The sequence below is a fragment of the Suncus etruscus genome, chromosome 16, assembly GCF_024139225.1.
Source record: "Suncus etruscus isolate mSunEtr1 chromosome 16, mSunEtr1.pri.cur, whole genome shotgun sequence".
NCBI lineage: Eukaryota > Metazoa > Chordata > Mammalia > Eulipotyphla > Soricidae > Suncus > Suncus etruscus.
Window position 1 is genome coordinate 56,646,318 of NC_064863.1, and position 25,737 is coordinate 56,672,054.

At 36.2% G+C, this 25,737-nt stretch overlaps 1 protein-coding gene across 1 annotated transcript in view; it reads right to left on the minus strand.

Moving 5' to 3' along the window:
• Positions 1-693: 693 nt before the first annotated feature.
• CENPC (centromere protein C) overlaps positions 694-25,737 on the minus strand; it is a 51,951-nt gene continuing 26,907 nt past the window's right edge. The window contains 13 exon segments of the mRNA XM_049789848.1: positions 694-916; positions 3,657-3,747; positions 6,090-6,244; positions 8,641-8,736; positions 9,864-9,992; positions 10,842-10,946; positions 14,019-14,078; positions 15,634-15,719; positions 17,507-17,656; positions 20,527-20,812; positions 22,840-23,050; positions 25,529-25,669; positions 25,671-25,736. Coding sequence (XP_049645805.1) covers positions 846-916; positions 3,657-3,747; positions 6,090-6,244; positions 8,641-8,736; positions 9,864-9,992; positions 10,842-10,946; positions 14,019-14,078; positions 15,634-15,719; positions 17,507-17,656; positions 20,527-20,812; positions 22,840-23,050; positions 25,529-25,669; positions 25,671-25,736 — 1,647 coding nt within the window. The 3' untranslated portion in view covers positions 694-845.

Consider the following 25,737-nt stretch of genomic DNA (forward strand, 5'->3'; position numbering starts at 1 on the left):
AAACCAATCAAATATCACCAGAAAAACCTTGGGTCCCTGAGCAACAGTTGGGAGGCTTCCTAACTAGCCCTCCCCACCCTACCCCACCCCACCCCACCCCACCCCCCAAAAAAACTCACAATCTCTAACAATTAAGCACAAAAAAATGACAAAAATGAAATTGTTACAATATTTTTATAGGTATCATGTAAGGAAAAAAAAGAAACTCAGGTGGTACAAACATCATTAGACTAAGAAGGAAAATATCCAAGTAATAGAACTGCAGAGGAAAATTTTTATCGAAGACAGTCAAAAAGCATCCTAATTTAAGAAAAGGAAGAAGTCTTTCCATAGATTTCATAGTGTAGCTTTTTGAATACTTGAATTTCAGGCTTGTAGGTCAAACGAGACAATCAGATTTTGGTTTGCTTCAAGTCACTCAGTTCTACTCTTTTGCTATGCAGCCCAAGGGAATTAAGACTTGTGTATCATTTCATTTACCACAGTTCTCATTATTTGATTACCTAGTGATTAGTGAATGGGCATATTAATCAGATCTCTTCTGACAAAGAAATGTTTTATAGGAGCAATGATTTTGCTTTTTTTTATGTTCCTAAAATATAATGAATGTGGATACTATTGGAGGCTATTGTTTATTTGTTGAAAAATTTGAAGCTATATGTGAGAGCTAATTGTGAGACATATGACAGTACATACAAAGGCAAATAAAAGTTTTATTTTAGAACTTCAAAAATAATTACAAAGGAAAATATCCCACTGTACAAATGTTGCGTTCTTATGTATCAGATACTCACAAATGTATCATATCTACACACAGACATACATATGTGCTTCTGAACTTTGCTTCAACTTTTTATTTGGGTAAAAAGAAGAACACTTTCCTCATTCAGAAGATTTTTGATGTTATAATAATTACCTAGAAGTAAAGTGATAGAAAAAGTAAAATTATTTCCATACAAATATTTCCTTTTTAGTATTCAACCCAATGTAATTTTTTTAGTTACATGAACTAAATATTCTGAAAAATTCTAAGAGTTAACTCTGTGACCCAGGTAAGACTTTCAAGAATATAAACTTCACCTCATTCTGATAATAAAAGTAAACATAATTTAGAAAAGGGTGTTGGATGAAAAAAAAAGCCTCTCAAACCTAGTCATTTTTGGAACCTCTAAGGACTTCCCTAAGCTGGACATATGAATATATAGGTGAGTAATAAAAGTTTAAATATTAAGTAATATCAAAGCTTTAAAAAAAGGGAAATGCTACTTTTTTTTCACCTTTTGGCTTGGATTAGGGCCAATCCAGCTGTATTAGGGATTAGGATGCAGGGTTACTCCTAGTGGTGTTCAGACCATACAATGCCACCAGAAATCCATTCCAGTCATTCTACCTGCAAAGCATTACTCAGTCCATTAAGCTATATCTCTGGCATGCAAGTCCTATTATTATATACATTACCAGTAACAAAAAAAAATGTAAGATATAAGTGGGCAGCCACAAAATGAGCATTTTTTCTTTCCTTTCTGATTTATTAAAAAAAGACAGAGGGTCAGAAACATAGTACAGTACACAGGATGCATGCCTTACACATTGCAAACCTGGGTTAGCTCCCTAGCATCCCTTACGGTCCAGAGGCCCTCAGAACCAGGCAAAAAAGACAGGTATGACCCCAAAATAAAAAATACAAATAAAATGGATATATACTGAAGATTAGCTGTATTAGTTGTAGTATTTCCAGAAAAGCTGGTATATACATTAATGTTGTCTCTTTTATTTTCTTTTTTTGGGAGGGGGGATTGGGTTTTTGGATCACACCCGGCAGCACTCAGGGGTTACTCCTGGCTCTACGCTCAGGGGACCATATGGGATGCCGGGATTCGAACCACTGTCCTTCTGCATGTAGGGCAAACACCCTACCTATCTATCTGGCCCCAATGCTATCTCTCTGGCCCCAATGTTGTCTCTTCATTTGAATGTAACCTTTTTGAGACTGAGAATTTGATTTTGTAAAGGACTCTCATTCACTGCTAATGGAAATGTCAACTGGTTCAGCCTTTGGGAAAGCAATATGGATTTCCTTAAAAAACTAGAAATTAAGCTTCCATATGTTCCAGGAATACTCCTCCTAGGAATATAGCTTAGTCACTCAAAAAACACAATGCAGGGCCCAGAGAGATAGCACAGTGGTAGGGCATTTGCCTTGCATGCAGATGATTTGAACAGACAGTGGTTCGAATCCCAGCTGCACATGGCAGAAGCGACTTCTGAGCACAGAGCCAGGAGTAACCCTTAGTGCTGCCAGGTGTGACCGAAAAACCAAAAACCAAAAAAAAAAAAAAAAAAAAAAAAAGTTGATGGCAACACTATTCACAATAGCCAGAATCTGGAAACAACCCAAGTGCCCAACAACAGATGAGTAGATAAAGAAATTTCTACACAATGGAATATTATGTAACTGTTAGAAGAAATGAAGTAATGAATTTATTTTTAAGTGGGTGAATATGGAGAGTATTATGCTGAGTAAAATAAGTCAGAGGGAGAGGGATAGACATAGAATGGTTGCACTCATTTATGGGATATAAAAAAATGATAGCATGTTAATAGAATCCAAAGACAATAGAGACAAGAATCAGTAGGACCAGTCCATGGTAGGAAGCTTGCCCCAACTAGTGGAACAGTGTAGTTAGGACAGAGAAAAGACCAATATGACAATGACAGTTGGGAATGATCACTCTGGACAAGAATAGGTTGCTGAAAGGAGATAAAGTGATATGAATGGGGATTCTGGTGATGGGAAATGTGTACTCATTAAAGGATGGTGTAATATTCTTTAATATCATTGGTCATTGTATGACGAAAGTCAACTGTGAACACCTTTATAACTGTGTATTTCAGTGATTTAACTAAAATTTTTATCTATAGATTTTTTAAAAATACTTGAGAAAACTCCACCTAACTACACTTTATTAATAGTGAAACGTATGGTTTATGAACTGTAACTCTATAATAAAGGTTGAACTTAAACATAAAAAGAAAAAAATACAGGCACAAAAGAATCTAATTCCCTTTTAATATATATATATATATATATATATATATATATATATATATATTTCTCACTACAGGTGCAATATTTGGTAGACTCTCAGTCAAATTTTTCAGTAAATACATGAATAAATTAACAACTTAAAATTTCTTATTTCCAAGACTGTCTCCTCAATGCAGTGCTGTCTTCTGTACATTTAAGTTAACCTACTAAAACTTGGCTAACATCCATGTCTTAGAGATAACAAGGTAAATACTTCTCTTTCTACCCTATATACAACATATCTTCAATTTTGGGGTAATGTGTTTGGGGAGTGGGGATCCTGAATCACAACTATTCAACAATAGCCAGGAAATTAAGTACCGTAAGGACCGTATTATCTCTCCTACCCCCTATTTTCCATTTGTACACTGATAAGCAATTATTTCTCATGTTCATGTGTTAATATTAATATATTTTCAATAATTAAAAATTTTAAAACATTTACCAGAACTTTTTGGCTGGTCACATGTTTTCTGGACCACAGTGGTATGGTTTATTTTTATAATACACACGAGCAGTACAAAACTATATACAAGTCTGTGAAAAAAAAATTTTTAATTATTCTTACCTGAAGGAACATAAAATGAATCCCCAGTTGTCATTACATAAGGTGTTTCATGTAAGGTACATAAAAGATCACCACACTTAACATAAAAAACCTGTGAAGTTAAAAATTAAAATCTCACTTAAAATCAAAACATCATAACAACACTACAAAGTACCATAAAGGAAATGTAGATGGTTCCTCTAGAAATGTGTAGGCTTTATTCTCCAGACCTTGTTACATTTCATGCTAGGAAAGGGATCTTATCACATGTACTTTAAAAATGAAGAATTTCTACTGTTAAAAGTAGAAATAATAAAGAGAAAAGAGAAACTCGATAGTACAAAGGCTTTCAGTTGCTGTGCTGCAGAGGAGTAAAAACCAAGGAAACGGGACTATCTCTTAAAGCTATTGATGAAATTAGAACCTCGGTTTTTGGGGGTTTGGGATTTTTTTGGAGGGAGGAAGAGGGGTCACATCTGGCAGTATTCAAGGATTACCCTAGGTTCTGTGGTCAGGGATCACTCCAGGCATTGATCAGGGGATGATAAGGGATGATGGAGATCAATGCCAGTTGGCCATATGTAAAGCAAGTGGCTTCTCACCCTCACCCTTTTATATTATCTCTCCAGCCACAAAATCTCAGTTCTTGTTTGTTTGTTTGTTTGTTTGTTTTAGTTATACCAGGTGGCACTAAGGGGTTACTCTGACTCTGTGCTCAGAAATCACTCCTGGCTTAGGGGACATGTGGGATGCAAGGGGATCGAACCCGCATCCATTCTGAGTCCATCCTGGGTCAGCCATTTGTAAGGCAAACGCCCTACTGTGCTACCACTCCGGACCAAATCTCAGTTCTCTATAAAAATATGAAAACTGAATTCTGCCAATAACTCAAATAAACCCAAAGGTAAGAAAAAAAAATTAAATATATGCTAGAGGTAATTCCAGTGATAAAAGCACCATATCATAGCACATGCAAGGTACTGACTCCAATCCCCTAGAACGATATGAACATCCCACATCATCCTTTCCCCAGCACCACTAGGTACAGATACCCCCAGGCACAACTAAGCTTAGAATTGAACCTCTAACTCTACACTATAGGATCAGGGTTTACCTTGTTAATTTAGATACCCAGATATTTTCTAGGTGCAATTCATAGATAAAATTCAATCTGTTGTGTTTAACTGTGGGAGTTTATGTAACGTAAGAGCATTTTTTCTTTACTTTTAAAAACTCTTTATTTATTTATTTATTTATTTATTTATTTATTTATTTATTTATTTATTTATTTATTTATGGGGGCACACCTGTCAGTGTTCAGAGGTTAATTCTGGCTCTGCACTCAAAAATTACTGCCTATGGCGGGGCCGGAGCGCTAGCACAGCAGTAGGGCATTTGCCTTGCATGTGGCTGACCCAGGGTGGACCTCGATTAGATCCCCAACATTCCATATGGTCCCCCGAGCCAGGAACGATTTCTAAGCGCATAGTAAGCCCTGAGCATCTTTGGGTATGGCCCAAAAACAAACAAACAGACATTACTGCTGATAAGGCTCATAGGAATATGTGGGAAGTCGAGGATTGAACCCAGGATGGCCTCATGTAAAGCAAACGCCTTACCCGCTTTACTCTAGACTCTTAATTTATTTATTATTGGGGGGCACACATGGTGGCTCTCAGGGTTCCTCCAGGCTATGCACTCAAAGTCACTCTTGGCACGTTTGGGGGACCATATAAGATACCTAAGATTGACCCAGATGAGCAGCATGCAAGGCAAATGCCTGTAGCTCTGGTCTCTATTGTTCTTTTAAGAAGAAGAGGCATACTTTAGCCCTAATCCTATAGGGGGGAAACAATTCTAATTTTAAAATTATGTGTAGACAAATTATATCATACAGTGTAATATATATAGCATTCTCTATGTATACATATATATATACATATGCACATATAATTTAATACCTATTAACAAAAGTAACAAGCTCCTGCCCTCAGACTGCTTACTAGTCACATGATCTTACATTTAACTATTGCTAAATTTCGCAACTGGAAAAATGAGGTTTAGACTTAATCTATAATCCCCTCTATTTTTGAATCTCTAACTTGCAAAAATGATCTTTTACTTTTGGGCCACATCCAGCACTATTGAGTGGTACTGGGAGGAACTACTTCAGGATATTTACTTTCCCCAGATTCCTACAGTGCAAAGAAGAGCTCTGGTCTTTCAACTATCATTCTAGCCCCTAAATCTCTAAATACTCTTTTAAGCCCATTCCTTATGCATCAAAATATCAAGTTTACACTGTGTAACAGGTAGTGTCATCAATAACAAAATTCTTTATACTACAGTAATAAGATACCATTGCACAAAAGGTAATATTTTAATGCCTTGTCAAGTCCAATACATCAAATTTGCATAATTGTAAAAGATAAGTGTATGAAGAAATAAGCTTACCAATATATCTGAGCCAACATGTTGCTTTCCCTTTTCTTGATGTGGTCCTAATACCAACTTTCCAGTAGAAAAATAAGGTGTATCCAATGTTTTAAATACTGTCAACTCACCATGCTCAACTAAAAATTGATAGGTATCTCGTGGCCTCACAAGATCTATGGAAAAAGAAAAAACAAAAGCAATGCTGTTGCTCAATGATATATGTACATGCATATGTAACAGCTATTTCTAGGAAATACAGAGCCTACTTGGAAAGACAGAAGTAATTAAGAAAACTGATTCAGGCTGGAGTATTAAGGGTTAAATTCCATGTACACAGTGTCTTTGTGGGCTAGATTTAAAAGGTCTTGTACAGAATCATTTGGGAATAAGGTATCTAGAAAAGTCAACCATTAGAGATCACAAATGCACCTAACTTTGCAAATAACTTTGCATGAACTAATCTACAAAGTCCTGTATGTGTATAAACCTGCTTCCCCCTTTCTTAGAGGTCAAGTAGTCCTATAAACTCACATAATCTTTTGTGTCTTTGTAGAAATAAACTTTTGTCTCTGTGCTCTTTGTCAGTATTTACCAGTCTGATGTCATATACAATTTGATCAATCATTGGCAGCTTAGCCATTCCATCAATTGACTAAAAAATAATGTTGACATATGTTGAGTTGTGACTACAGGTGATTCAAATGCATGTGAAATCATTATTAAATGACTATAAAGTCTATCAATATCATTAAATAAGTGTTATTATAAACAATAATACAACATCATTATTTCTTATTATAACCCAGGGAAAAAATACTTAGCTGAAAGAGAACAAAGAATTCTATCATTTGTTGGGAGGGCACATACCTAGTGATGCTCAGAGGTAACCTCTGGCTCTACACTCAGGAATTACTCCTGGTAGGCTCAAGGGACCAGAGGACACCAGGTATTAAACCTTGGTCAGCCGCATATAAGGCAAATGCCCTACCCACTGTACTATTGCTCTGGTCCAAGAAGTCTATATTTAAGTAATTTAACATAGCCCACAATACAAATGTTATCAGGCCAACAAATTCTTTTGTGTCTGTCTTATTAAATAAAAACATTTTTATACACCAGAAAAAGGCTCTTAGTGTAACCAATTTCTAACTGTTGCTCACAAATTAACACCTTATATCTGAATTTTCATTTTACTTATAAGTAATTCCAGATCCATACTGCCTACTTCACTGGAATTTAAAAATGTTACAATTCATTCATTATAGTAACACAAAAAAAAGTCTCAAGAAATAGTGATAAACTCCTGATAAAACTCACAAGTTTTGGGGCCGGAGAGATAGCATGGAGGTAGGGCATTTGCCTTTCAGGCAGAAGGACGGTGATTCAAATCCCGGCATCCCATATGGTCCCCTGAGCCTGCCAGGAGAGATTTCTGAGCGTAGAGCCAGGAGGAACCCCTGAGCGCTGCCGGTGTGACCCAAAAAACAAAAACCAAACCCCCCCCCAAAAAAAAACCTCAGGGCTGGCGAGGTGGCGCTAGAGGTAAGGTGTCTGTCTGCCTTACAAGTGCTAGCCAAGGAAAGACCGCTGTTTGATCCCCCGTGTCCCATATGGTCCCCACAAGCCAGGGGCAATTTCTTAGCGCTTAACCAGGAGTAACCCCTGAGCATCAAACAGGTGTGGCCCGAAAAACCAAAAAAAACTTCACAAGTTTTCTAACCCAGTACAGTGCAGCAGTCTTTTAAGTTAAAATATCAAACAAAATAAAATTCTATTCCGCTGCTGCCAACTAATCTAAATTTGGAAATAACTTAGCTACTTAAAGTTTTCTCATAGTTACTTCACAATGAAAATTTAAATGGCAATGTGATCATTGCCTCTATCATCTGACTTAGGAAAATTAGCCCTTAAAGCTCACCTATCTTAAGAGTAGTTAAAACATTTAAGTATTTCTGGTATGAAAATAATGTCTGGTTGGTAAACAACTAAGTGGCTTCTCCTCACCCCCATGACTTTTATCATGTATCCATCAGAACTTGAAATGGCTTCCCAGAGATTTAATGCAGGATAAATATAAAGATAGCAGGCGTCTTTAAGGAAGGTATAAAGATGTTGGTCAAGCCAAGTATTTGTTTGGCTACTGGTGATCTGGATAATCATTCCCAAAGTTTTCATATCCTAGGTATCATTATTGACACGCCTCACCCAGAAGATTGGTTAAGTCTTACCGGTGATTCCTGCCTGGTGCCACAATAAGAGTACATTCTGCAGGTTGTTCACTAATTACCCCAAAGCAATTGCCCCAAAAGCAGTCTCTGTTGCCAGGTGACTTCCTGATGAAAGAATCTAAAGTCTAAAGAATCAGACAATATTCCTGACTTTAATCCCCAAAACAAATGCATAGAGCTCTGTCTCTTGGAGGTCATTTGCCATCTTGGTTATCTCAGAGTTTACATAGAAAAAAAAAACGCTTACTGCAATAAACCCTATCCTGGATACTGCCTCTGAAAGAAGTTAAAGGACAAAGAAAAAAAATTAAGCAAGCAGTTTGTCCTTACACGGGTCTTACCTAAGAGGATAATCTCTCTAGTTTCTGGGTCTTTTACCATCGTTGGCTGCAAAGGATCTCCTAGCTCTATCTTCAAATTTTCAATTAAATTTTTCTCTGCAAAAAGAATGATTACATTTTTTCTCTGAAAAAGAAATGCCATTGAAATACAACTTCCTTAAAATTATTTAAAATTTTAAAAAGCCAGTATGGCCCTTCAACAGATGAATGGTTAAAGAAACTGTTACAATTGCACAATGGAATATTATGCAGCCATCAGGAGAGATGAAGTCAAGAAATTTTCCTATTCATGGATGGACATGGAATCTATTATGCTAAGTGAAATAAGTCAGAGGGAGAGAGATAGACACAGAACAGTCTCACTCATCTGGGTTTTAAGAAAAATGAAAGACATTATTGTAATAATGCCCAGAGACAATAGAGATCAGGACTGGAAGGACCAACTCACATATCGTGAAGTGAAGCTCACCACAAAGAGTGGTAAGTTTTGTTAGAGAAATAGATTCACCAACAACTAGCATGACGATGTTAATGAGTGAGAGAAGTAGAATGCCTGTCTCAAATACTGGCAGGAGGTAAGGGAGGAGGAAGAGGGAGGCACTGGTGGTGGAATGTTGCACTGTGAAGAGAGGGTGTTCTTTTTATGACTGAAACTCAACTACAAACATGTTTGAAGTCATGATGTTTAAATAAAGATATCATTTTTTTAAAAATCCAGTATGAAATACAATTATGAATAAATTATGGTAAATATTAAAGGCAGAATATTTTCTTACTTAAAAATGATCACTGATAAACTAAAATACAAAACTCAAAATTTAAATCTAGAAACAAAAACATTTATTTTAACATTACAACTGAACTGACTCATCGAAAACAAATAATATTGTTCATTTTCTATTAGAGAATTTATAAATATAATTTAATGAATTTGCATTATGTCCATTTTAAACATCGTTAGGGCTTGAAAAACCTAAGTTTACTTTGTGATTTGCTCATGAGAAAATATTTTCTGTAAGGTGGTTACTAATTTTTTATAAAGAGTATTATTGATTGACATTCAAAACCTGGAGAAGAAATTAATATATGCTAAATAGTGAATTTACCCTCTAGTGATATTTTTTGAAGTTTTTAGTGGTAAATTTAAAATTTGCAAAGTTACTTCTCAAAGTGCTGCTATTTAAAACAAAATGTAGAAGTTACTTTCAGGAATAAGTTCATACTTCTTTCGTCGTTATCAAGACAGATCCTTTTCCTATTATCTTTTTTGTTGACTTTTACCACGTTTTCTTTTGCCTTCCTTTTGGATGGTGCTTTATCTGGAGATAATATTCCACTGATCACAAATCCTCCTGAAATTTAACAAAAATGGTAAAGTATTATATCTGGGAAAGTAAAAAGCTTGAAACAAAAACTTTAAAACTCTTCTTTCAAAGCAAAAAAATAATGAACACTTTAACATTGTGCTACTGAAGCAATTACTATTAACCAGTTTCATTTGAATACCTATTATCCTAAATCAAGATGCACCGATGAAATTTAATTGGTGATTTTTTTTTAATTTTTTTTATATTTGGGCCACATTCAGTGGTCCTCAGGGCTTACTCCTGGCTCTGTACTCAGGGATCACTCCTGGTGGGACTTAAGGGACCACAGGAGGTAAGATGGACTGAGTCTGAGTCAGTTGAGGCAAGGTAAGCACCCTACTTGTTGTACTATCAAACTCTGGTGCCAATTCAAAAATCTGAGGGCAGAGAAAGGGAGATCTAAGTTCCAGAGAAAACAAGAGTTTTTACAAAGGGAAAAGGCCAATCTTTGTTTTAAACCAATAATTCTGTTATTTTAGATCAACTGTCATCAGTAACCATCTAAAAATCAAACCAAAAAAACCACAGTAGCCAACCCTGAAGTATGCAAGTAATTCCCATGTAATTTTAGTCTTCTGACTTAGATATATTCATTTAGGAAAGAAAATAGAGAGACCATTATGATTTAAAGCAATATGCTAATCTCAAATTGCTACAGAGTTGGGGAGGAGAAAATCAGTATCTCCAACTTAATCAGATACAAATGCATACTAATTCATTTGATAGATAATCAATGTATATAAATATGCAAAACACTGTTTGGTACATATTATATTCAAATAAACCATAACAATCCTCACTTTTATCGCCAGGCATTAGATAAACTGATTTTACCTGATTGCCTTACTTGATAATCTACCCGCTCTCCTCGCCAGTATTCCAAAGGTTTCAATCGTATTCTCTTTGTCCTGCGAACATTTGGACTGTTGGAGGGAAATACTGTAAATAGATAAACTCATTATTTTCTAATAGTACAAGGAGAAACAGTTCTACTCATTATTATCCTAAATATGCAGCTTTCTCTTTATGATCAGAAAAGAGCTATGTTTGAAATTTAGTAGAAAATGTACTCATACTTATCTAGAATGATTGTCTCTTTTTCACTGGCAACGACTGGCAACTGGCAAAGTCATTTAAACTACAAATTTATACCTTTTTAAAAACAATGTAAAATCCAGGCAAGTTTTTTTAAACTACTTAATTTTTCTGGTGTTTTTTGTAATTTTGTTTTTAGATCTTTTTTTTTTTTTTTTTTTGGTTTACACCTGGCAGTGCTCAGGGGTTAATCCTGTTTCCATGCTCAGAAATCACGCCTGGCAGGTTTGGGGGACCATATGGGATGCTGGGACTCGAACCACCATCCTTCTGCATGCAAGGCAAATATCTTACCTCCATGCTATCTCTCCGGCCCCATGTTTTTAGAGATTTATTTGCACGTTTTATCTACTGTATCCATGTTATTTCTATTAATAATCTTTTTCATTATTTCCATCTTCTTCTAGCCCTGCTTTAAGGATTTCTTTCATGTTAATAGTAGCAACTATATTTTGTTCTCAGCATACTTATCTTCACATTTAATCTATTGACTTACTAGAATGAAATAGTGCGTTTTTAGTACTATAATGTCTTCTATACCTTAATTAAATCTTTAAATGTTCCTATTCAGTATTAATACTGCTTTGTGATCAGAAAAATACAACTAAGGGGTAAGCACTTGCCTATATATGCTTGACCTCGTTCTGATTCCTGACACCACAGCTGAACTCTGGAGTTCAGGAGTGAACCTTGAGTAGTAGTAAGCTGTGAGTAGCACTGAGCATGGCAAAATATCAACACCCATCCACTGATGTCCTCAGTTTCTCACCTACCCTGTATCCCCTAGACTGCTACTATGGCAACCATTTTTGTTTGTTTTTTTTGTTGTTGTTGTTTTGGGTCACACCGGCAGTGCTCAGGGGTTACTCCTGGATCTGCGCAGAAAAATCACTCCAGGCAGGTTTAGGGGGCCATATGGGATGCCAGGAAATGAACCCAGGTCTGTTGTGGGTCATCTACATGCAAGGCAAATGCCTTAGTGCTATTCTATTGCTCCAGCCCTATGACAGACATTTTTTTTTCCTTTTATTCTTTTCAGGCACTGTGGGTCACAATGCTGTTACTTTAGAACTATCAAGCATATCACTTTACTTCCTTTCAGTACCCAGTTCTTGTACAGAATGGTCAATTCCAACTACCATTGTTATACTGTTGTCTTCTCTACCTTAACTGCACTCCCCCTCTATCTGTGGCAAGCTTCCTATTTTGGACTAATTCTTCTGGTCCTCGTCTCTACTGTCTTTGAGTAGTATTATCATACTATCCTTTTTTAATATATCACACAAATGAGTGCAATCATTCTATATCTATTCCTCTCTCTGATTCATCTCACTCAGCATAATACTATCCATATCCATCCAGGTATTGGGCACATTTAATAACTTGATTTTTCCTAACAGTAGTATTCCACTGTATAGATACATTCTCACCAGCTGTACATCCTCCTTACCACTGGCTGTTTTTGTTTTCTTGATTTGTGACAGTATCTATTAGTGGTATTATATCTCAATGTTGTTCTGTTTTGCATCTCCCTTATGATATGGAGCATTTTTTTCATGTGCCCACTGGCCATCTATATTTCTCCTTTGAGAAGTTCTATTCATTTATTTTTCCCATCTCACACCACTGACACACATCACAAAGAACTCAAGAACAATCAGTGCTGGTGGAAATTTTGAATGGTTCAGCATTTTTGGAAAGCAATATAAATATTCCTCAAAAAACTAGAAATTAAGCTTCCCTATGGTCCAGCAATACCATTCCTAGAAATAGCCAAAATCTGGAAACAACCCAAGTGCCTGAGAACAGATGAATGAATAAACGGTGGTACATTTACATAATGGAATATTACACAGCTATTAGGAAAAATGCAGTCATGAAATTTGTTTATTTATGGATGGATATGGAGAGTATTATGCTAAGCGAAATGATTCAAGAGAGGGGGATATACATAAAATAATCATATACTTTTGTGTGGTATAAAATAAAAGTATAGTAATAATACTAGAAACTACAGAGATGAGGGCCAGGAGACCAATCCATGGAAGAAAATTTGCCACAAATAGTGGTAGAGTGAAATTAGGGCAGAGAAGGGACCATTATGACAATGATAGTTGGAAATGATCACTCTGGACAAAAGAAATGGTTGCCAAAAGGAAATAAAAGTGATATGTATGGAACCACTTAAGTAATAACAGTAAAACCACAGTGTCTAAAAGGAAAATAAAAATAAAAAGAGAGAGAAAGAGAAAATATTTGCCCAGAGGCAGGCAAGAGGGAGGGCAGAAGTAAAACTGGGACATTGGTGGTAGGAAATGTGCACTTGTGAAGGATGTCCATTGTATGACTGAAACTCAATCATGAGCAATTTTTTTTAACTGTGGGGAAAAAAACTCAATAGCATTATGCACAATCTTGAAGCCACAATGTTTAAATAAAGTCAAAAAAAAAAAAAAGAAGTCATCTATCTAGGGAATCGAGTGTACAGTGGATAAGAAACTTGCCTTGCCCAAAGCAGATCTGAGTTCTATCCTATAGAGTTCACAATCACCAGTAGGTGTACTTCCTGAGTGCACAAGGAGTAGACCCTGAACATCTGTATGTGTCCCCCCACCCCCCGCAAAAAAAGAAAAGAAAAAGAAATGTATTCTATCTTGTACTATATGTTTTCATTTTTCATATATGTATTTAAGTTTTGCTTGTATATACCCCCTTACTCTGTGGGGAAGAGCCAAAGGATTAATAGATTTATAAGTGAATAATGAAGAAGCTCAGTCAATGATGATTTATGGTGTAAATCATGAAAGCTACAGTAGTTTTATTTGTTTACTAATCCAAGTTATTGTTCTCCCTGCTTAAGGAAAATGCATATTTAAAAACAGGTTTTATAATATAAAAATATGAGAAAAATCTTACTTAATTTCTGATGTGTTTTGCCTTCTGAAGTGTCTTCAAATTTCTTTACCTTTGAGTCATCTGTCAAATTTAAGAAAAAACTTCATCAATATGTTTGAATTCAAGTGTGATACTTGGGAACCACTTCAATATAAATATTTTAATTAAAAACTACCTTAAGAATATTTTTTTTTTTACTCCTTTTGTTTTTCACTGCTGAGGAGCACTTCCATTTGCTACAGGGACCTAAAAAATAGTATAGCAAGTAGGGCACTTGCCTTGCACAGTGTGAATCTGGATTGATCCCAACACCCAAGAGGGTCCCTGAGGACATCAGGAGTGATTCTTGAGCATAAAACCAGAAGTGAACCAAATTCCTGAGCACCAACAGGTACAGCCCAAATACCCCTTTCCAAAAAAAAAAAAAAATTGTTACAGGGGCCAGAGAGATAGTACAGGGGTTAAGGTGCTTGTATTGCACAAGGCCAAATTTTTCCTTAAATATGGTAAGCAGATACATGGACACCAACACCATACCCTACTATGAAATTAAGCTAAAACTATATCAAAGAAAATTCTTACTCTCAAAAAAAAAATAAAATAAAAATTCTTACTCTCTCATCAAATAAAAAGTAAAAAAACATAAAGCATTATTTTATTTTTTGGTTTTAAGGCCACACCTGGTGGCGGTCAGGGCATACTCCTGACTCTGCACTCAGAAATTGCTCCTGGCAGGCTTGGGGACCATATGGGATGCTAGGGATCGAATCTAGGTCTGTCCCAGGTTGGCTGCATGCAAGGCAAATGCCTTACCATGGTGCTGTCTCTCTCTGCCTCTAAAGTATTATATTTTGAGGAGGAAAAAAAAGTTAAGATAAAACTTAGAGAGGCGAAAAAGAATATAAAGAGAATGCTGAATTTAGTATAGTGGAGGTAGTATAATAAAATTATAATACAAGTACACCCATATCTGAGAATACAGAACTCTTTTCTAAAAGATTCTTTAGGGGGCTGGGAGGGCAATAGCACAGTGGTAGGGGTTTGCCTGGTATGGTGCTGACCCAGGACGAACCTGGGGTTCAATCCCCAGCTTCCCATATGGTTCCTCTAAGCCAGGAGCAATTTCTGAGTGCATAGCCAGGGAGTGACCCCTGAGCATCACCAAGTATGGCCCCAGAAACAAAACAAAACAAAACAAAAATATAATAATAAAATAAAATAAAGAATTCTTAAGGTAGATTTAAAAATTTTATTTGAACATTTCAAATACTCTCAAATCTTCCTACCATCTAATATCAATAATCATAAACACAATGGGTTTCTCTTGTTTTATTTATATTCACATCAGCTTACTTTAATAATTTAAAATATTGGAGGTACCAAGTATCTTATGTGCCAATTATTTTATTATACCTCTTTCAAAGTAAAGACTATAATTCATTCTCTTGACTGTTATCTTTTCCCTTCCTCTTTTACTTATGGCATACTTAGAAATCTCTAACATATAGTTGGGTTTTAAAAAGAGAAGGAATAGCTACTTCATACACTTTAGTAATTTGTCAGAATTTAACTGAAGCCAGCACAGTTAATTATACATAATGAAATAAAAAAGAAATTTAAAAAAATGATAACATACCAGAATTTTCCAAAACTTCATTATCATCCACATGCAGGTAATTATACTTTGCAGACCTTAAAATTTTACTGTTCCTAGAAGGTCCACTTTAAAAGTAAAAAAAGGCAAAATTAGTGCCTATATATGTAAATGTGTATATACACATATATATTTATGTATATATTTGCACTTATAAAAATGTATCTATCGTAGTTTTCTAATGAAACTGCCAAAATCTTCCTTTTATAAAACAAAATTATTTTCTGTTTAACCAAAGTCTTCAAGCATACACTGAAATGTTAGGAAGAATATAACCTACTGGGGGGGGCATGAGCAATAGCACAGTGGGTAGGGGCATCTGCCTTACAGGGGCACCAAGCTGGGTTCAATCCCAGCATCCCCAGCATCTCATATGGTCCCCCAAACTATTTGGGGAATTTGGAATGATATCCAAGTGCAGAGCCAAGAGTAACCCGGAGCACTGCCGGGTGTGGTCCAAAAACAAACAAAAGAATATACCTGCTGCATAAAGTATATATATATATATATATATATATATATATATATAATTATCACATAGCTAACTGTCAAAGTGATACTAAAATTTTATAACCTTTGTTCTGTGTCATATGCTTTACAGGAAGGATTCCCAGGCTTGCTCCATAGCATTGCAGAGCAGCCCAAGAATTACCACTATAAGTGATCCAAAAAAAAAAAGAAGTTAAGTAACTTTTGGATCAGTATAGATAGAGTTTAAGCCAGCTCGATATTTTCTGGGACAAATTAAACTACAATAAAATTACACATAAATAGTGTATCTTAAAAAAATGTTAAGGCCTGTAGTGATGGTATAATAGTGTTCTTGCCTTGGAAGAAGCTAACCTGGATTCAGTCCCAGCCCCAATAGGATTCTCTTAGCTCCACCAGGAGTATAACTAAGCACAGTATACAGTCAGTGTGGCTCAAAAACTAAAAAAAAATTAAAATAAAAACAAATGCAAATTGAAAATGTAGTCCAGACATTACTGACAACAGTAACAAAATGTTGTCGTTCCCCCAAAATCTGACAAACTGATAAGTCACCACTCTTTTATTTAAAAATAATAATATATTTCAGATACTATTAAAAATAAAAGTTGGGCCCAGAGAGATTATGTTGAGTATGGTGCACATCTTGTACACAGACAACAAGCTCTATTCAGACCCTGGCCAGTAAGCACTGCCAGGAATAAGCCCTAGCATAAGTTTTTGGCATAGCCCAAAACCTTAAAGGAAAAAAGTTGTTTTGGATTTGTTTATCAAATGTGCTTGTAGATCTCAGATACCAAAAGAGCCACAAGTGAAATCGCATAAGTGGAGGTGGTCACAATGTGGGACTAGGGAGTTCAGAAAAAAATGAGAAGTGAAGAAAACAGGGAAGTGATTGAGAAAAACTAAACAATAAGGTGTATAACACTGTTTTAGTGAACAAGTAACATTTCAAATGAGCAAAATTAAGCAGAAATGACAGCATCAACCTCTGAGAATAGGTCACTGAAAGGCTCTAACTTCCATTTCAATTAGATCAATTGGTGCAGGAAGTCATCTGTTATATTCAAAGGCCCTACAGAGAAAGCAACAGGGAAAAAGTGGGACCTCTAATCGAACGGACATGTGGACAAGTTATCATCTAAGGATATCTCATAGTTCCACTTGAGTCTTCAGAAACATGTAAATCAGTTATTTCTATGGCTACACCTTTGGAGAATGTCTTAAGTTCACTTCTCCTAAATCCAATTCATCTTAACAATTAAACAATAAATGTCTGCAAGGTATTGGAAAAATTAAAATAAAACTTGAAATCTGACACATAGAAACGGGTAACCAACTTACTTCCTTTAATATAGATTCATACCTTTTTTCAAAAACTGGAGTCATAAATTCTTCAGAATCTGACTTAGATTCTGCTGATGTCATGCATGTGTATCCACTGGTTTGAGACTTTAGATGAACATTTTTTGTAGCAATACTATCTTGATCCTTTGAGCTTACTTTTCCTCTATGAAAATTAAGAGTAATTGTTTAGGGGCCAGAGTGATAGTACGGCATGTAGTGCATTAGCCTTATACTCAGCAACCTGGGTTTGATTCTTGGCATCCGATATGTCCCCCTAGCCTGCCAAGAGTGATTTTTGAGTGCAGAGCCAGAAGAAACCCCTGAGCACCCGGGTGTGACCCAAAACAAACAACAAAAAATTGTTTACTTGTTTTGCTTGTTTCTGGGTCACACTCAACAGTACTCAAGATTACTCTTGGCAGTGTGCTCAAGAAACCACATAGAACCAAACGTCAGTTGTATACAAACCAAGTGCCATAACCCCAGTACTATCTCTCTGGTCTCTCTACATAATCTTATTTACACATCAACCTGCAGGTAGAAAGATATAATACTGGCTCTAGCAAATATTTGGTATTATTCTATCTAGTTGATTTTTTTATTGTCTCTAGATAGCATAAGAGGGAAAGTATATTATTTCTCTATACTGTCTTTCCTCCATCAGGCTTATTTTACTTTGTACTAATACCCCGTATGCCTTTCCATATTGTTACAAATAACAGGATTTTATTTTTCTTGTAGCTCAATTGTTTTCCATTTGTGTATGTGTGTGTGTGTGTGCACGCGCGCGTGTGTGTGTGTGTGTGTGTGTATTAGCTCTATCCATTTATCAATTGATGGCACTTAGGTTATTTCCTGTGTGTGTGTGTGTGTGTGTGTGTGTGTGTGTGTGTGTGTGTGTGTGTGTGTGTGTGTGTGTGTATTAGCTCTATCCATTTATCAATTGATGGCACTTAGGTTATTTCCAATTCTGTCATTAAAAGTAATGCTGCAGAGGGGCCCTGAGAGATAACACAGCGGCGTTTGCCTTGCAAGCAGCCGATCCAGGACCAAAGGTGGTTGGTTCGAATCCCAGTGTCCCATATGGTCCCCCTTGCCTGCCAGGAGCTATTTCTGAGCAGACAGCCAGGAGTAACCCCTGAGCACCGCCGGGTGTGGCCAAAAAAACAAAAACAAAACAAAACAAAACAAAAGTAATGCTACAGTGAACATAGGCATGCTCAGACCTCTTTAAATTGGTGGCTGTTTTTTATTTTTATTTATTTTTTTTATTTTACTTTCCATAATGGTTGCAACAATTTCCATCCCTAACAACAGTGTAAAAGATTTCCTCTCTCCAAATTACAAATAGGCTTTCTTAGGAATCAACTTTGGGAGTAATTCTTGAAGACTAATAACTTTTAAATACACAAAAAAGGTTTATTAAGGGGGCATTAGTTCAAATTTAATTAATTCAAACACTGGTGGCAGGAAAGGTGCATTGGTGAAGGGTGGTTTATATTCTATGACTGAAACCCATTTTGCAACCATTGGTGCTTAAGTAAAGCAACTATATTAAAAATAATTGAATCAGAAGCCTAAATATATAATGCTCTTAATAATTAATATTTAAAATAGGAAAATGAAAAAGAAAAGATCTCTCTGCAACCCCAACAACTATTTGGGGGCAGGAAGGATAGCTTGGCCAACATCTAACAGTATTTGGTGCTTGCTCCTGACCATACTCAGAGATCACTCTTAGTGATGATAATTTATATCCTAATCATTTATATGGTGCTGGAACAGAACTAAGGTCAGATAAATATAAAGCAAGAGCACTGATTTATGATTTCTCCAACCAAACAATGATAATTTAAGAAACAAAATCTCTAGAGCTGGAGACAATGGGACATTGTCTTTTATGTAGGCTGACCTGGATTTGACCCCCAACACCCAGGAATGAACCCTGAACAACAGAGCCAAGAGTCAACCCTGAACACTGCCAGGTGTGACCCCAAGCCAAAATAAATTATTAAAAAACAAAATTTATATAAACAATACTCACCATATTAGTTATTAGAACTAATAAAAATTCACTGAAAGAAGCTAGTAAAAACTCGGCACATAATATCTGGCATTCAAAATGTACAATTACTGTTTTTTAATAAAAATTAAACTGTACTTCTAATGATTGAAAACCACATGATCTTCCACTAAAAGAACCTACTTGAACTGCACACACACTTTAAAATGACTAAAATAGGGCCCGGAGAGATAGCACAGCGGCGTTTGCCTTGCAAGCAGCCGATCCAGGACCGAAGGTGGTTGGTTCAAATCCCGGTGTCCCATATGGTCCCCAGTGCCTGCCAGGAGCTATTTCTGAGCAGACAGCCAGGAGTAACACCTGAGCACCGCCGGGTGTGACCCAAAAACCAAAAAAATAAATAAATAAATAAATAAAATGACTAAAATAGGGCCAAATGACCCAATTTCAATCCCTGGTTCCCATATGATCCCCAAGCTTTCCAGAAGTAATTCCTAAGCACAGAGCCAAAAATAAATCCTAAGCATCACCAGTCGTGACCGCTACCAACATACATATAGACACAAACACAAATAACGGGGCCGGGCGGTGGCGCTAAAGGTAAGGTGCCTGCCTTCCCTGCGCTAGCCTTGGACGGACCGCGGTTCGATCCCCCGGTGTCCCATATGGTCCCCCAAGCCAGGAGCAACTTCTGAGCGCATAGCCAGGAGTAACCCCTGAGCGTCACCGGGTGTGGCCCAAAAACCAAAAAAAAAAAACACAAATAACATCAACTAAGATACTAAGTTTTCTGTCACATAATTATACTTAGTTGAATTTACCATTCACAACCCATGTGCTATGTAATATTCTAGATTAAATTTATTACCATATCTATCAGATATGGTAGTAAATTATATTGCAGCGCAAAAGGCAGTTCATAGTGTCTCTTCTCTAACAATGAATAAAAAACAAAATCAAACCATCAAACACTAAATCACAAAAGTAAAAATAACTGTACACATAACAGACATTACCCAGAATTATTAAACTTCTGCTCAGCCAGCTCTTCTTTGCTTTCCAAAGACTTCTGGTGACAAGTGGAAATTGTATCATGATGAGTAATTTGTCCGGAATTGTTAGCATTTAAAACTTTCTGTGCTCTTGAACTACGTTGTGAGTTTTTCTTCTGTTGTTTGAGTGGAACAGCCTTTTTTTGAATATGCTTGGATGAGTTATTTACTTTATTAGCAGATTTTTTTCTTCTGTTGTGATACAAAGGCAATTCAATTACTACTGGAGAAGGATTGCCAGAAACAGTACCTAAAAAATTAAATGAGAATTTCAAGTCAGCATAACTCTAATCCAGTTTATCTAGCTCAAAACAAAAAAAAAAAAATTATTTACAAATAAGCATACAAATATATACCAATATCCTACACTAGTTTTATTAACTTCATTTGATATAATTACATTCATAAAATATACACTAAGCTGGGCAGTTCCTCAATGTACCAATTCTCTCAATTTATCACAAAGTTCCAAATGAACTGTCTCTGGTTTTGTCAGTTACTTCCAATCATCCATGAGACCGAGGTATTCCCCAAGGTTCCAGCTTCAGTTTTGAATCCATTGTGGCTTTCAGGAGGAACTCATTTCACCCATGACTTTAGTTAGTATATGTAAGCTGCTATCTATAATTCTTACCTACTATTCTCTTCCAAATATACATTTTTAATTTTCCTATCTTAATGTAAAGTATAACAACCTACCCAGATACCTACATCAGAAATAGTAGTTATCTAAGACTCAAAATCTGATACACATCAATCACTATATGCTATTCAATTCTCTCTCTTTTTTTTTTTTTTTTTTTGGTTTTTGGGTCATACCTGGCAATGCTCAGGGGTTACTCCTGGCTCTACACTCAGAAATCACTCCTAGCAGGCTCAGGGGACCACATGGGATGCCAGGATTCAAACCACCAACCTTCTGCATGCAAGGCAAATGCCTTACCTCCATGTCATCTCTCTGGCCCTTTCAATTCTCTTTCTAATGTCTCTTAGACTTGCTTCTTTGAGAGGTCTGTCAATATCAGGTACTTTATCCTCTCTCCATTGCATTCTTAAAGCTGTACCATCACATCTTCCTTCCTCTATATAACCCTTCTGTGTTTTAGTGATTTTTTTTTCTTTGGGGAAAGAAGGGCCACATCAGTGGTGCTCAGGGATCACTCCTGAAGGTGCTCAGAGGATGCCATGGCCACATGCCAAGACAAGTATCTTACCTACTATTTCTCCAGCCCTATTTTAGTGATTTCTAAAGTTTAATAATTAAGCCCATATGTTTTCAAAGCTATTTTATTTCTACATCCAAAGTGATTGACAACCAGAAACTTCAGCAACTCCCAAACAAACCAGACTAAGCCAGAAATATATTATTTGTATGATGTATAAAGACTGGTTCTCAAAAAGTCGTCCTTAATTAAGCAAATACATCCAATATCACATAGGAATTTGGCTTCCATGAACATCAACAAGCTTATGTTTGTTTGCTTACTGGTTTGGGGCCACATCCAGCAGTACTCAGGGTTACTCCTGCTCTGTATTCAGGAATCATTCCTGATTGGCTCAGAGAGCATATGGAATTAAACCCACATGCAAGGCAAACAGTCTATCCACTGTACTATCACTCTGGCCCCATATAAAACATTAAATCAGAAATTCCAAGGCAAAGGCTCAGTAAATTTTGGTTCAAAAGGTAATCTGATAAAAACAAATTTTATTCATTTTTGACACAAAAGGGATCATTATGACAGTAATAGTTAAAAATGATCACTCATAAGTTTCAATAAAATAGAAAAATAATTAAAGCAATCACTGTCAACAAGAACTAGGAATTGATAAAGAAAATATATGGGGAAAAGGTGAGACAGGGAAAGGTAGGGAATGAGAGAGAGGAAAGAGAGGAGAGAGAGAAAGAGAGAGAACTGTCATAGAGGCAGGCTAGGATGGAAATTGGTGATTGGAAACAAATACTAGTGAAAGGATGAGTGTTGGAACACTTTATGACTGAAACTCAACTATCAGCCTTTTTTTTTTTCTCTTTTTGGTTTTTGAGTCACACCCTGCTGCAGTGCTCAGGGATTACACCAAACTGGCACCAGCAGACACTCCCATAACTGGAACAGTCAGGAATGATCTTCAAAGTCTCCCTAAGTACCACCAGGACCAGAGGGAACTCTGCATCTTTGGTCCTAAGCACTCATCACAGGGTCTCCTAAGCATCACTAAGCAGCTATGGTTTGTCCCTACCTGTCCCCTTCCCTATCCATCCCCCCAAATACTTACTTTGCTGTGATTTTACCACCCACCAATCAGAAGGAGGCATGGAAAGTCTTCGACTTCGTGTGATCGTCGAAGTTTCTTCTTCAGATGCAAATTTGTTCTTACTGGAACTATTAGAAAAATTCTTATTTTTGGATACTCTCTCTTTCTTATTCTTTGTATAAGAAACACTGGTCTTGTTTTTTTTGCTTCCTAAAGAAGAAAGCCAGAAAACCTATTCACAATTTGGTAAGCCAACCAGGTTTTACAAAATCATAACAAAATTAAAAGCTCAATTATAGAAATTTCTTAGTTTTATCCTATATGTAGACTTCTATTTATTTCTGTTTTCTAAAAAGTTTATGTTCCCAATAATCATTAAATTGATTCAGTTAATGCAAATGTTCACACTGCTGATAGTAAATGTTCCTTAAAAAAACTTTAAATAATAAGTATGCTATAAAAAGGAAAAACTTCTCACTACTTACCAAAGCCCAAGAAAAAAAGAAAAAAAGTTAATTACAACTTTTTGAGCTTTCTGAAAGCAGAGCTTATAGATCAGCTGCGCTATCAATCATCTAAAAGATTATTTGGAATTACAAAATCCTGAGTCACGTTTCAGTCACATTTCAGTCAGGGTGGCAATGAGAGTATAGTGAGTAGGATGCTTGTCTTGCATACACAGACCTGGGTTCAACCCCTAGTATCCCATGTGATCCCCTGAGGCCTAAGCAGAAACTAAGAGAAAGTCCTGAGCACCTTCAGGTATGCTATCACCTCAAGACCTCCCCCTCAGAAAAAAAAACACAAAAAAATAGATTTACAAAGTCAGTTTTACAAAATCAGTACTTTAGCAAGAACCATAAGGAACTGAAATATGCATAGAAGTAAAAAGCACTCCATTCAGTCATTCTCCATATTAAACCTGATTGGGAAGTAAGGGGGGAGAAGATTAAATGGGCAAAACTACATAGATACCTGATAGTACCATCATGTTGATTCTTTTAATAATGTATTATAATATTGGCACAAAACATAATTGAGATAAAGAGAACTTACCTCATGTTTAAAACAGGAGGCAAAAGAATCTACCTTAAAAACACTGTATCAATAGTATCAGTAATACTTTGAAGTAATCAGAAAGAGATATTACAGAAGCTCAACAAACAAATCAAAATCTATAATTAAGAAGATTTGTAAATCATTGGTAGGTTATTAATGCGTAACAGTAGAAGGAGGGAAGGCAAGCACAATGTCTTAAGTATTGATTAACTCCACAAGTTCCCCCAAAGGTTAAAGACTGACAGAATAATGACCTTCTAAATGTATTCATTCTAGTAAGCCAAAAGAAAAACAAAGGATAATCTCACTTACCTGTAGTATATAGAATGTATGATGAAATATAATGTAGTAAAAGGTAGCATGCACAAATCAACCTTGACCCTAAAGCTTAAGGAGGATAATGTCGGTGATGTAAAGAAATCAAGGCCAAAGAAATCAATGAAGGAAAAAAGATGAGAAAGGGAAGTTATGGGGTAACAAGGGTTCCATTATATTGTTGATGTGGGAGAGTGATGTAGCTATAAATCCAAAGCACAGACTCAACAACACTAGAAACATGAGAACTATCTAAGCTGCAACCACAAAAACACGTATCAGGGGATGATGCTAGGAGTGGAGGTTTAGGGGTAGGTAGGGAAATACTGGTGATGCGAGTTGACACTGATGGTGGGATTGGTGTTGAAATATTATCTGCATAAAATTCAACTACAAATAACTGTGTAAAATGTATTCTTTAAAAATATTTAAAAATATTTAATTAAAAAATTAAGCTTAAAATTTTTTCATAATAAAATATACTCACTCTAATCAACAAAAACGAAAAACATTACTTACATGGCAGGAGACTTTGTGATTAAGGTTCAACATCACAGTCCCCTATGAAAATGGACTAATGGGGGCTGGAGAGATAGCATGGAGGTAAGGCGTTTGCCTTTCATGCAGGAGGTCTTCGGTTCGAATCCCAGCATCCCATATGGTCCCCCGTGCCTGCCAGGAGCAATTTCTGAGCATGGAGCCAGGAGTAACCCCTGAGCACTGCCGGGTGTGACCCAAAAACCACAAAAAAAAAAAAAAAAAAGAAAATGGACTAATGAAAATTCAATGTCATGTAACATTTTTTTTTGCTTTTGAGCCACATCCTGCGACGCTAAGGGGTTACTCCTGGCTATGCGCTCAGAAATCACTCCTGGCTTGGGGGGACCATAAGAGATGCTGGGAGATCGAACGCAAGGTCCATCCCTTCAGTCATCACATGCAAGGCAAATGCTCTACCGCTATGCCACTACTAGCTCTGGCCCGTGAATGTTTTTTTTAATAGAAAATTCTATCTTCATAATTTTTGTAAATTAGTATCTTTAACACTTTATGTGTTAAGAAGAAATGAATGAATGATAGAATACATGAGTGTATATATATTATCTTAAACTGGGTTTATTAGGACTCCCGCCTTTTATTCCTCCCTAGTATATAATGCTGTGATAATTAAAATATCTACACAGATCTTAAGTGAGCTTGGAAGTATTATGCATAAAGCTTAGAATTTACAAGAGTGCATAAGTGCTGCACACTTGTTTTCTTTGCCTACTTTCCCAAAACTACAGAAAAATATTACACAAACAAGCAGTGTTACATTTTTTTTATAAACACTTACCCACAGAGGCTGCAGCTGTTTTGGAGAAATATGATCACTTCTCATCTCTTCAAACTCTTCCCCATGTACGTCTGAATTTCTTTGTAACTTGTCTTGAGTGATATTTGACCTATCTTTAGTCTTTGTATCTTTAGGCTGTTCCAACATCAACTTGTTCTTCAACTATATTGACTTTAGAATTGCTTTTCTGGTTTTCTTTCATGGTCCTT